Consider the following 13,962-nt stretch of genomic DNA (forward strand, 5'->3'; position numbering starts at 1 on the left):
TCGAGCAGAGTTCAACTGGTCTATCATGCACTATCACTATGGCAGCAGCTTTCACTACTTCCTGTATGTTCTCACCAAAGGGGAGGAGCTTAGCCCAGAGGACGCTGCATTGGAGAGGAGACTGCTCATGGAAGCTGAGGCCCCGCCCACCGAAGTAAAATTTCAGGAAGCGGATTCTGAGGACTTCCTTGCGTCTGCTATAGAATTTGGCAGCTCTCAGTGGCCGTAAAGGATCTTGATTCCCTGAGGGTTGAGTGCTGGTATGACAGCTGTTAGCACACTAGAAATGCTGCAGCTACAGAGTGTCATCATTATAGTCTGTCCACAATTCTGTGTGTTGGCTGTCTGCATACACACACACACACACACACACACACATACACATATATGCTCTTCGCTGCTGGGCAGATGGTGGCTTTGAGCTCAGGGTCCTTGAAGGAGACATTCACGGCGGCGAAGAGAAAGAGCAGACAACGATATGAAGACGAGAGCATGCTGTTACTAATGCCCCTGGAGGATGCTGTGAGTTGCTTTGTTAAAGTACTTTCTGGCTGCTAACAAGCAGGAGGAAGATTCTAGGTCATAAAATTACACGTTTCCGCAACCTCACATGCCCGGCTCTGCGCACGGTTAGATCAAATTAAGTAGCGCTGATTAAAATGTAGTGTTTTTTTCTTATTTTCTGTGTGTGAAACATTAAGTTAGGTTGAAAAAAGTAAAATATGACTCTTTATAATAGACAATATCTGCCTGTTGGCTTCCTTGGATATTAAAGAACCGATGGAATCAAAAGTGGTGTTTTGTTGCTTTTAGGTAAATTACTTTTTGTAGCAGATGCTTTATGCTTTGTAAAAAAAAAAGAGCCAACAATTTAGTTATAAGCTAATTCTCTTTTAGCAGATATAATGCAACATATACAACTCACGAGCAAGTAGAAAGCCATGCTTTGTGACATAACTTAAGACTATTTCATTTAACACTGCAACCTGACTTCCTCACATATAAAATATTTTTGTCTTTCAAAATAGCAAACCTTACCCAACAAACTCTTTATCACATGCATACATACACAAATCCCCTCAGCCTTTGCCAATTTGTAGCCGATTTTTTTTTTTTGCAAGTTTCCTCAGCCGTCAGCAGTTCTTCATCCAATTAAAAACAAAACAAAACACCTGAAAAAGTGCACCAAGAGAAGGGCTGCAGCCTAATACATATACTATCCACACTAAATATTCTGTACTATTTAGTATGCAAGACTAGGATTAGTCCAGCCGAAATCATACAGGTATGTTTAATGTTTCATTATGGATTAATGCATGATTTTTAAAGTTAAATATTTCCCACTATCCCTTGTGTTGTAGAAAAGGAGATTATGGCTGCATCCGAAAACGTCCGAATTCAATGTTAGCTTCTGTTCCTGTCTCCTGAGATGCCTTCATCTGGCCGATTTTTGAAGGCAGCATTGATGTATCCTTCGCTGCCTTTGATATACCACAATCCTGTGCATTCCTTTCTGTGACAGTTAAGCTAAAAATTAAAGATGGCATCTGAAAGTTGTGATCGGTGGTCAATTAGTGTGTAAATGTAAGTTTTTGATCAACGTTTTCCACTTTTGCTGTCATTTCTAGCGAGAAATTAATATTGCAGTAATGAAATATTCACTTAGTTATCACCAAAGCTCTCTATATTTTGCTGTAGATCATTAAACCGTTACGCTGCCTCAGAAGCCTGTCCGAAAACAGTTTCATGAGGTGCCGTGCAAAAATGCTGCCTGCAAAGTCATTGCCTCATACGGCAGTGAGGCAGCAAGTCAGCATGTTTGTATGCAGATATTTATTTTTTAAAGGGGAATAGAATATTACACTACTGTTCAAAAAATTTTTTTTTAATAAATACTTTTATTCACCAAGGATTCATTAAATTGGCCGAAAGTGACAATGAAAATGTAAAGTGACAAAATTATTTTATTTATAATAAATGCTGATCTTTTGAACGTTCATCTAAGAATCTTTTGTCTAAGAACTCATCTAAAAATCTTGAAAAATGTATCATGGTTTCCACAAAAATATTAGACAGCACAACAGATATTAGACAGTTTTCAACATTTGTAATAGTACAAAATGTTTCTTAAGCACCAAATCAGCATAGAATGATTTCTGAATGATCATGTGACACTGTAATGATGCTGAAAATTGTGCTTGAATTCCATTTTAAAATACATTCAAATAAAAATCTGTTATTTTAAATTGTAATCATATTTTACAGTATTACTGTTTTACTTTATTTCAAATAAATGCAGCCTAGGTGAGCATAAGATACTTTTTTTTTCAATACCAAAAAATAAATTCTTACGTTTTAGAGGTTGTTATATGGCTGTCATCGGGTGTTTGTAGAAGCAACTTCTATAATAAAACAAATATTAATAACAGTATTCATTTTAAATCAAGGCCACTGTATTCTTGGCCCTTGTTTCAGATGGCTATAAAACTAATATTATGTAAAAAACAGATAATTTACAGCAGTGTATAAATAATGATTCATTGATCACTGTAGACAAAGATGTTAATAGTCATTGATTTAAATGACCTGCTTTTTAGTGTCTGTAATGATGGCTTTGGATGAAACATGATTTAGTGAGCAGTTCACCATTAAACAGAGTGTTTTGAACTGAAGGTTAGATGTAATTGTTGTAAGACCCATATTGTGGGAAGTGTGTGATGCTGACATTATCCTATGATACAGTAAGTGGAGCGAGATAATTATTATAATGACAACAGTAATGCTGCCTGTGAGGTCAGATTTTATTGAAGAAAACCCTCTCTCTTTGTTAACCACGTCCATTCGTTCTTATATTTTTTTGTGTCAAAGCAAAGCAAAAAAACAATAACGAACAAAGGCGCATTGACGTATGGCTGTATTGTGTGTGATCCAGGGTTTAGTGTTCACCGCTCTCTTTGTTAACCACGTCCATTCGTTCTTATATTTTTTTGTGTCAAAGCAAAGCAAAGCAAAAAAACAATAACGAACAAAGGCGCATTGACGTATGGCTGTATTGTGTGTGATCCAGGGTTTAGTGTTCACCTTGAGAGTGGTTTGGTGATGTTCCAGGATGGCCCAGTGTGTGTCAGAGGGTCATTAATCCGAGGCAGAGAGAGATCAATAAACCTGATCATTAGTCTCATCAGCTGCTAACGACGAGCTGAGATCATCTGATTCGCCTACAGATCTGGCACTTCACCCTGGAGAAACTGTTTAGTGTCATGTTTACTGTGTTTCATGATGGAACGTTGCCTGTAAAGAGACACAACCATGGCTGATGGTTTTTACTGTCACAGGGCAAGCAGATCTGCTTGCTTTTACAAATAAAGAAATAGGAAATGTGATGAAATTCTGTTATTTCTCACCCTGATGTCTTTCAAACGTGACATTTTCCTACTGTTTTCATAGGATAATTTTGGGACAGACAGAAACTGAAGCTTTATTTGTAGAAGATAGTTCTCAAATCTCTCTGCTTGCTTTCAATTCAAATGTGACATGCTATGCAAGGTTTGACGTCAGTGAAGCCAAATGTGATTGGTTGACGTCAAAACTGATGCAACACATCTTGACGTGCCATATTTGAATTGACTAAGACACAGCAGGAAGATTTTAAGTGAATCTTTATCCACGTTTTGGTCATATTGACTGCTTTAATTATTATTTAATTTTTGGAAGAACTAATCCTTTTAAGAATCAAAACTCATAGTTTGAGTACATTAATCTAGGATTAAGTTGTGATCAGGTAACTGGATGACATTAAACATAGAAACATTTATTTCAAACTGAGAGAAAGAAAGTGCGACTCTCATTCCTGTTGAAGTTCTCAGTGGAAGGTTCTCTTTCTATTCTCTCTTCTCTCACACTCTCGGCGGATTCCATGTTGACACCTGGAGGAGTGAATTATTCATTTCTTCAGGCAGATGAAGAATGGGTGGCAGGGGCACGTGATGCACACACACTTACATACAGTACACAAACACTCAAACATGCTCATGGGCATGGGTATACTGTATATACACTACTGTTCAAAAGTTTGGGGTCAGCAAGACTTTTTTCTTTTAAGAAATTAATATTTTATTTAGGAAGGATGCATTAAATTGATCAAAAATGACAGTAAAGAAAACGTTGATATTTATTTGGAACTAATTATTCTATCAGTAATCTAATTGTAATAATAATAATCAGATGATTTGTTTTGCCCCACAGGTCAGTCGTGTTTTGAAACCTGGTGACCGTTTCATCTCTGTCACATTTGCGCAGCCACATTTTCGTAAGAGACTCTACGCTCGAGCAGAGTTCAACTGGTCTATCATGCACTATCACTATGGCAGAAGCTTTCACTACTTCCTGTATGTTCTCACCAAAGGGGAGGAGCTTAGCCCAGAGGACGCTGCATTGGAGAGGAGACTGCTCATGGAAGCTGAGGCCCCGCCCACCGAAGTAAAATTTCAGGAAGCGGATTCTGAGGACTTCCTGAATAACATTGGATTATAGGGACATGTCAAGCACCTGTCAATCAAAAGACTACTGACAGAAGTTGTACAGACATTTTTATAATTTTTTTCTTGTGCTCCGATCCTTTAAAGGAACAGTTGACCCAAAAAAATACACTTCTATTTATTATTATTATTATCATAATTTTGTTCCAAATTAATTTGATTTAATTTCTTTCATGGAACAAAAAATAGTTTGTTGTTGTTGTTGTTGTTATTGTTGTTTTTGGAGCTCGACATGGCCCGTCTCCATTCACTTTCATTTACTTATGTGTTCCAGGGAAGAAAGAAAGTCATACAGGCTTGCAACAACATGAGGTTGAGTAAATGATGACAGAAATATAATTTTTGGGTGAACTATCACTTTATCAGTTTGCTTGACTACATGAGGAAAGGATTATTCTGTTTTTTATTTTTTTTTTCCGGTGATGTTAAGGACAGTATTGCTCTGAAATTAAACAAAACACAGCAACTTCCCCTCTGAGATCCTGTAATATTTTGAAATGACATGCTTGACTTTTACGCCATTCTATACTGGTTTAGAGTTGGTTCAATACTTGGACTTGGAGCAACTATATGCTTTTAAACTATTTATTTTTAAGTATCTTGTATATTTAAAAAGAAAAACTTTTTTTACTATGCTTTTTTTAGGATGCTTTGATGTGAATTTTTACTCTGTTCTGCAGTTTCTCTTTCTCTTTCACTCTCTCTCTGGCCTATTTCTCTGTGCAATTGTCTTGATTGGTATGACAAGGTTGAGTGCTTGACACCTGCACACTTGTGCAGAGACAAATCTGTCACAAACGCTTCTCAAACAACAAATAAACAGACAGACAGAAAACAAACAGCCCTGCTGTGTTCCAGAATATGACAGACGTGTCTGCACTCTTTTGGATGAGGAATGGCTGCATTGAATTGGAGGAGGCCATTAATAAACCAGAAATCATTTATTTTTAATTTAGCTCTGGAATGTAATTACCGTCTATTTTTAAGACTTGAGGAAGGTGCCTGAATTTTTCAGAATTTCAGAACAGCCTTCTGTGTGCCAGTGTGAACATAGATTGAAATGTTACACTGGGATTTTTATAGTAAATAGAGGAAAGTTATTCTTGAACCAGGAGAGACCAAAACACATTTAAACCCACACTATGTTGTGGGTGGTTGCCAAGGTGTCATGAGTTATTTTTAGAATGTTGCTAGGTGGTTGCTAAGATGTTCTGAATGCAAAAGTGTACCAATGTACCAATTAATTAGTAGTGATTCATATATCAGTAGCTTCATTAACGTGTCCAGATTGAATATGTTATCTGTGAAAGCTGATGATGTAGTCACAGGTCTTTCCCCTTCACTGAAGCGCTAAGCAATGACGTCAGGGCATGGATGGTATCAGATGGACGCTGGTGTCAGGTGAGCTGCACATATCAGGTGTAGATTTATTCTGTGATCGTATCCTCACGACATGCTGTGTAACAGTTCTTCAGGAACCCAGTGCTGCCTAAACACCATAAAGCTGCTGCAGAGAACAGGAGACCTTGATTAGTCTAATGGCCGGTTATGTGGCCTTTACCCCCTCGCAGTGCAAACCCACACGCAAGCTATGCTTTATATTGACCTTTAAAACCATGATATTCAATAATGTACTTTTGAATAATTGATTACGAGTCATTTCAGAAGTGTACTTGTGAGATATTTTCTGAGCTGGTGTCTTGTCTTGGAGAAGAACTGGAACAGTCCTTGTATGGTGCTCAGCTAATTTAATTCTGCATGTCATGGACAGTTGTTGTTATATTGACAACAATGATACCTTGTTTGAAAGTTGAAAAATGTTAAAAAGCCTTAAAAGTTTTATTAACTTGAACAGATGGATGCATGGATGGATAGATAGATAGATAGATTAGATTGATGTGAATCCAAAGATGGATTAAAAATAGATAGATAGATAGGATGGAGTAGATAGCTAGACAAACGGACGGACAGATAGACTGGCAGATGGATGGATATGTGTATGGATGGATAGATGTGAATCCATGGATAGATAGATCTACGGGCCAGACAAACAGATTGACGGAATAACCAACATAGACCAACAGATGGACGGAAAAATGGACAGACAGATAGATAGATAGATAGATAGATAGATAGATAGATAGATAGATAGATAGATAGATAGATAGATTCAAAGAATTGACAGGGAACCTGTTCTTTAATATTGAATTTTGCTCAGAGCTAATTTTGAATGGTTGTCAGAGATGGGCATAAATACATGTAAATGTATTTAAATACAAATACAAAATACTGTGGAAAAATATATTTAAATACAAATACAGTATTTTGTATTTTGAAAATACACAAAATACATGTGAAATTGGCCATCCAGTGCAGGTATCCCTATAGGTTGAAATCTCTCTGGACCTATTCTTGAGAAAGAAACGAAAGAAAGAAACAAACAAACAAACAAACACACATTTCGATGTGTACAACTGCTTAGAAACTTTTGTTTTCATTTTACATACCTTTTCCCTTCCCCTACCCTGAAACTACCAAAAAAAAAAGGCATATTTATTTCATGTTAAGTTTATTTTGTTGTATATAACATTTATTCAAATGAGAAAGTTTATCTAAAATGTAAATTTTAAAATTAGAATTAATTTAAGATTTTTTGTGAAGAACCATTCATCAGTGTCTTCACAAATTAAGTTGTTGATGACAGACAGTGATTAACCGAATTATTTTGTCTCTACATAAACATACATTTGGATGGGATGGGTGGATGGATGAACACAGTCACCTGATTTTGTAAATGTGACATGTTTCATTGAGCACCAAGTTTGCATGTCTAAAATTTAAAATGCTTACATTTACAAAATGAGCCTGCAATATCATAAATAATTAATAAAGTAATGGTCCATGTTAAATACAAACATTAATTAAAAGAAAATGTTTAATGAATTAAAAAAAAGCATAAAGCATTATTTAATTTAGTGTTATACATATGTTATCATATTTATATGGTTTGGTCTAATGTCACAAATCATAATCTCAAGTTTACTGCATTTTACACAATTCTTTGAATTCTTTTGTGTGGTTTTAAGAAGTGTACTCAAAAACATTTTCACACGTTTCTTCCAAAATTACCCACAACCTAATCAGTTTATATGTGAAAAAATCCATTTATTCACAAACTTCTCACGAAACGACTGTTTGACAAACTACTCGGCAAACTACTTCCTCCCACTGCTGCTTTCTGATGGTTTGGAGAGCACTTACTCCAAGTCGCCCCCCTGTCATTTCACAGAATTATACAATGGCGAGCACATCAAGTATAATCCAAAGATGGATTAAAAATAGATAGATAGATAGGATGGAGTAGATAGCTAGACAAACGGACGGACAGATAGACTGGCAGATGGATGGATATGTGTATGGATGGATAGATGTGAATCCATGGATAGATAGATCTACGGGCCAGACAAACAGATTGACGGAATAACCAACATAGACCAACAGATGGACGGAAAAATGGACAGACAGATAGATAGATAGATAGATAGATAGATAGATAGATAGATAGATAGATAGATAGATAGATAGATTCAAAGAATTGACAGGGAACCTGTTCTTTAATATTGAATTTTGCTCAGAGCTAATTTTGAATGGTTGTCAGAGATGGGCATAAATACATGTAAATGTATTTAAATACAAATACAAAATACTGTGGAAAAATATATTTAAATACAAATACAGTATTTTGTATTTTGAAAATACACAAAATACATGTGAAATTGGCCATCCAGTGCAGGTATCCCTATAGGTTGAAATCTCTCTGGACCTATTCTTGAGAAAGAAACGAAAGAAAGAAACAAACAAACAAACAAACACACATTTCGATGTGTACAACTGCTTAGAAACTTTTGTTTTCATTTTACATACCTTTTCCCTTCCCCTACCCTGAAACTACCAAAAAAAAAAGGCATATTTATTTCATGTTAAGTTTATTTTGTTGTATATAACATTTATTCAAATGAGAAAGTTTATCTAAAATGTAAATTTTAAAATTAGAATTAATTTAAGATTTTTTGTGAAGAACCATTCATCAGTGTCTTCACAAATTAAGTTGTTGATGACAGACAGTGATTAACCGAATTATTTTGTCTCTACATAAACATACATTTGGATGGGATGGGTGGATGGATGAACACAGTCACCTGATTTTGTAAATGTGACATGTTTCATTGAGCACCAAGTTTGCATGTCTAAAATTTAAAATGCTTACATTTACAAAATGAGCCTGCAATATCATAAATAATTAATAAAGTAATGGTCCATGTTAAATACAAACATTAATTAAAAGAAAATGTTTAATGAATTAAAAAAAAACATAAAGCATTATTTAATTTAGTGTTATACATATGTTATCATATTTATATGGTTTGGTCTAATGTCACAAATCATAATCTCAAGTTTACTGCATTTTACACAATTCTTTGAATTCTTTTGTGTGGTTTTAAGAAGTGTACTCAAAAACATTTTCACACGTTTCTTCCAAAATTACCCACAACCTAATCAGTTTATATGTGAAAAAATCCATTTATTCACAAACTTCTCACGAAACGACTGTTTGACAAACTACTCGGCAAACTACTTCCTCCCACTGCTGCTTTCTGATGGTTTGGAGAGCACTTACTCCGAGTCGCCCCCCTGTCATTTCACAGAATTATACAATGGCGAGCACATCAAGTATAAAAGCCTTGTCCGTTTAGGGAGGAGCGGGCAGTCAGCAGGTTCGTGGCGTAAAGCCAGTCGAAAGTATAAACAAGGCTTCAACTGCACAAAACACTTCCACTACGACAGAAATCGTGAACTGCTCGGTGATTCCACCGCTTGCCACGTCCCGTGTGAAAGGTCCTTCAAAGGGTTAGTTCACCTATAAATGAAAATTCTGTCATTAATTACTAACCCTCATGTCGTTTCAAACGTGTAAGACCTTCGTTCATCTTCGGAACACAAATTAAGATATTTTAGATGGAATCTGAGAGCTGTCTGACCCTGCATAGACAGCAATACAACGTCTGATCTGTTTCCTATGTTGTTGTGATTTGATTTGAACGAAAACAGCGTATCCATGTGACGCAGCTGACACAGAACAGCATATGCTGTTTACATCCAGCAGATACTCTCCAAAATGGCGCTACAGGGTGACGCGGAAGACACGATTTGTTGAATAAAGTCCTTTTTTTTCTTCTTTTGCGCACAAAAAGTATTCTCGTAGCTTCGTAAAATTGCGGTTGAACCCCTGATGTCACATGGATTATTTTACCGATCTCCTTGCTACGTTTCTGGACTTGGGAACATTTCAGTTGTATTGCTTTTTGATGGAATCTGAGAGCTGTCTGACCCTGCATAGACAGCAATACAACGTCTGATCTGTTTCCTATGTTGTTGTGATTTGATTTGAACGAAAACAGCGTATCCATGTGACGCAGCTGACACAGAACAGCATATGCTGTTTACATCCAGCAGATACTCTCCAAAATGGCGCTACAGGGTGACGCGGAAGACACGATTTGTTGAATAAAGTCATTTTTTTTCTTCTTTTGCGCACAAAAAGTATTCTCGTAGCTTCGTAAAATTGCGGTTGAACCCCTGATGTCACATGGATTATTTTACCGATCTCCTTGCTACGTTTCTGGACTTGGGAACATTTCAGTTGTATTGCTGTCTATGCAGGGTCAGACAGCTCTCAGATTCCATCAAAAATATCTTAATTTGTGTTCCGAAGATGAACAAAGGTCTTACAGGTTTGAAACAACATGAGGGTGAGTAATTAATGACAGAATTTTCATTTTTGGGTGAACTATCCCTTTAAGTCAAAAGTGTAGGCCTACTTGTCTGCGTTCCACTCTGCACCAAGCACATCACATTGTATTGCTCATTCATTCATGCTTCTTTTTCCACTCCAATGTTCCAATAATTCCTGCCCACTAAAAGCTGCACGGATATATTCACTTACCCCAATAGGCCTATCTATGTAAACGATTTCGAAAAAGTTCAGTCGATTCACACATTATATTATCGCCACGATATGGTTTGTCATATCACCCATATCACCAAACAACCGATTAACTATCGAAACTGATTGGCTAACACTATTCAGTGCTCTTTTCTTCTTTCATGTTAACTGAAGGCAAATCTGAATGATGCACTATTTTAACTTTAATCAACAAGTACAGTTGACCATGACACCCTCACCTTATCTTATTCCAGAAAAGTCGCTCACTCAATGCTGGATGGAGCTGTACAGCTGCAGCTCACGTGATGAATGTTGGGGGGAGGGGGCGTGTCTGAACTAGTTGATGAACGAAATCAGCACCCCGATAAAGAGGTTGACTGGCACAAAGTATTTTATGTATTTTGAAAATACAAAAATACTAATCTTAAATGTATTTAAATACATTTGATTTTTTCCAAAGGCTTTTAAATACAAAATAGTATTTTGTCTTTCAAATACATATTTTAAATACATGTATCTGAAATACTGCCCATCCCTGATGGTTGTCAGTGGAGAAATTTGTTTTTTGGGTACAGATGGTGTAGTTACGACATCTACCAGCAGGGGCTAGCCAGACCAGGCTAACCTGCCAAATCTTGACCCCTGTGGTGCATCCCTGTCTCTAGTTTACAGACAGATTATTTTTATTAGTCACTGTGCACACAAGAAAATAATCAGAAATGACCATTTGACCCTTCAATATCATTTATCAAAGACTGAGATCCGCCTGTTCATCAAAGCTCATGTTTCTGCAGGGATAAATGCATGCTGTTGTTCAGCAGGGGGAGGGGTCAGGACACACCATTACATCATCATCCAGCAGTGGCAGCAACAGCATAGGCCGTGGTATTGAAAGCAGACACATAAACCCCTGCTAGCTCCGCTGACAACACTAGGGTAAACATTGCACTAAGCTACATTACGGACAGAGGTGTGTGTGTGTGTGTGTGTGTGTGTGTGTGTGTGTTTGGTCACTAGTGCTTATCAGGTTAAAGCAGGGACATTTTTGATGTAGAGGGCAGCACTTCAAAATCTAACTGATTGATTTCATTCTTTTAATAAAAACATTTTACCAAACTCTGTTTTCCTCGGTGAAGTATCTCTCCATTATGTGCAAGGTTATGTTATGAGTCAAAAAAATCTAAATTAAATTGTAATGTAGTTTTAAACTGATATGGGTTTTTTTCAGTAGCCCAAGCCGATCTCAAGAGAGCTGTGTAAGCAATATAATGCTGATATATATGTATGATTTAATGATAACACAACATAAATGTTTACATATTTGCAGTATGTAATATTTACAACTTTATTATACTTTACATTATTTTCTCAAAATCAATTTTGGCACTGAACTACAGCTTGTATAAAAGTCTCTCATGATGCAGAATATGGTAAAAAACTGCCACATATTTTAAATATTGTCAAATAGTGCCATCTTTTCAATCTGGTAAATATGATATATTCGTCGATAGCTTTAGTTTAAAGAATTTTGGTAGTTTTTGGTTTAAGTCAACTTGTTTGCTTTTAATGTGTTTTTGGTTTGCAAATGTTGTTCTGGGTCTGGTTTTGAATAGATGGATTAATTGATTTTGGATGTATGGATGTATGGATTGGTTTTTTGGATGAATGAATCTGTAGTTTGCTTGTGTTGGATTTCTTCAAACTTGTGTTTGAAGGTTGAATGCCAAATTGGAACTCCAACAATGCATTATCTGTGTTGTATTTCTTTGATTTGCAATCCAATAAATGTCTCTTTCTGTCATTTCCAATTCAGCTTCCTGTGTGGTGTGGCCAATTCAATTCAAATTAAATTGCTGTATATTCAGGATAGTGGGGATTTCAGGTAATTCCTGGGATGTTCACAAGTTTCTCTTTAATTGCATAGTGGCACAACATATAAAGTTATTTTATGATGAGCTACAGATTCTGAATTATCATTCTCATTCCTATTCCGTGAGCTACTCCTAAACTCAAAGCTAAATGATTGGATGATCATAAGAATGTTAAGTCCCAAGCCAATCCGTAAACCCAATTCTAAAACATGATTGGTTGACAGGAATGTTGTACTACAACCAACAAGGATGTATATCCAGAATCTGGTTTGCAACATTTCCAGATGCCATTCGAATCATCTTTTGCTCATCAATCCCTGTTGAATCTCTACAATGCCTTTTAAAAGTGGAAAATGCCCAAAATATGAGTATTTGGTTTTGCTGTATGACAGTGACATCAATTTCTGTGTGGCTGAATGTGAATCTGTGCATATTTTGTACGAGCCAGTTCAAACACTTACACTTTGACTCACAGTGGCGTTAAATGAGGATTGACAGCAAAAATATATATATGCTATTATCTCTAATGAGGGTGGTCAGTAGCACCAGTAGCACCAACCGAGAGCCACAAGCTGGGATGAATCGAGGACAATGCATTTAAATAAAATGTCTTTGTCACTTTTTCGCTTTTCATTTCTTCCAGTAGAGTGCTCATTCTTTGAGAATCTTGGAATGTCATCTCTCCCTCTTTCTTCCTTTATCACGCTGTCATTATCTGCCGAGAGCTGGGCTTTCCATATTGGGTCAGGCCACAGTGTCGCTCTGTCACTCCAGAGCTGCCGCGGGCCGCCTGTCTGTTCAGATAGTGTATCAGTAATCTCCAGCTCTGAGCAGCCTGTGTGAAGCGGTAAGGATTCCCCTGGGCATTGGAGCCGTTCAGGAACACTGCAACAGTCATGAAGGTGTATTAATAGACTGAGATGGTGAAGCTGAGTGTCCTTGACTGTGCTTGAGTGACTGTCTGATGGACTTTCTGCTGTGCAAAGACCTCGTCGAGCCTTGAGAATAAACATGCACAGATGATGGGAGTCTGTGGTAAACGCTGAGGTTAAACTGCGATTGATCATTTGAAAATCGTTTGGAAATTTTAGTGGCCAAACTTGAGCTTGGGTCAACTGGAGTTATAGAACGTTATCAGGATTGGATGACTATTGGAGTTTAAATTGATTTAGGTGAGCCTGACTTGTTTCCAGATGGATCCTGAGCCTCATTGCACACATCGGACAGCTGACCCAAAGGTCACTCATGGGCGCATGATGGCACAGATCACGGATAAAAGCCATTGATTCTCTTTCGGTTGAAACGCACACATTGTTTCGGAGATGTGTGTCTGACTGTGTGTGAAGAAAAACATCAATCTTGCTGTAAAATGTTCGGTGTAAACAGGAAATAGCATATGGCTTTATCCAAGCAGTGTAGAAACAATATTCAGCTTAAATGAACAACCTTGATAGAAAAATAATCTGAAATCACCACCACTAACATTCTGAGTGTGTTTTTACCTGGTCTGTTAACTGGCTAGCATGATTTTAAGGTGCCACATCTTCTT

At 36.9% G+C, this 13,962-nt stretch overlaps 1 protein-coding gene across 1 annotated transcript in view; it reads left to right on the forward strand.

Annotated features, from left to right (window-relative positions):
* Positions 1 to 4,539, forward strand: part of LOC107557862 (endothelin-converting enzyme 2-like) — a 60,631-nt gene extending 56,092 nt beyond the window's left edge. The window contains exon 3 of the mRNA XM_016241428.1: positions 4,246 to 4,539. Coding sequence (XP_016096914.1) covers positions 4,246 to 4,533 — 288 coding nt within the window. The 3' untranslated portion in view covers positions 4,534 to 4,539. The remainder of the gene's footprint in view (positions 1 to 4,245) is intronic.
* Positions 4,540 to 13,962: the final 9,423 nt, after the last annotated feature.

The sequence above is a fragment of the Sinocyclocheilus grahami genome, unplaced genomic scaffold, assembly GCF_001515645.1.
Source record: "Sinocyclocheilus grahami isolate Dianchi unplaced genomic scaffold, SAMN03320097.WGS_v1.1 scaffold622.1, whole genome shotgun sequence".
Lineage (NCBI taxonomy): Eukaryota > Metazoa > Chordata > Actinopteri > Cypriniformes > Cyprinidae > Sinocyclocheilus > Sinocyclocheilus grahami.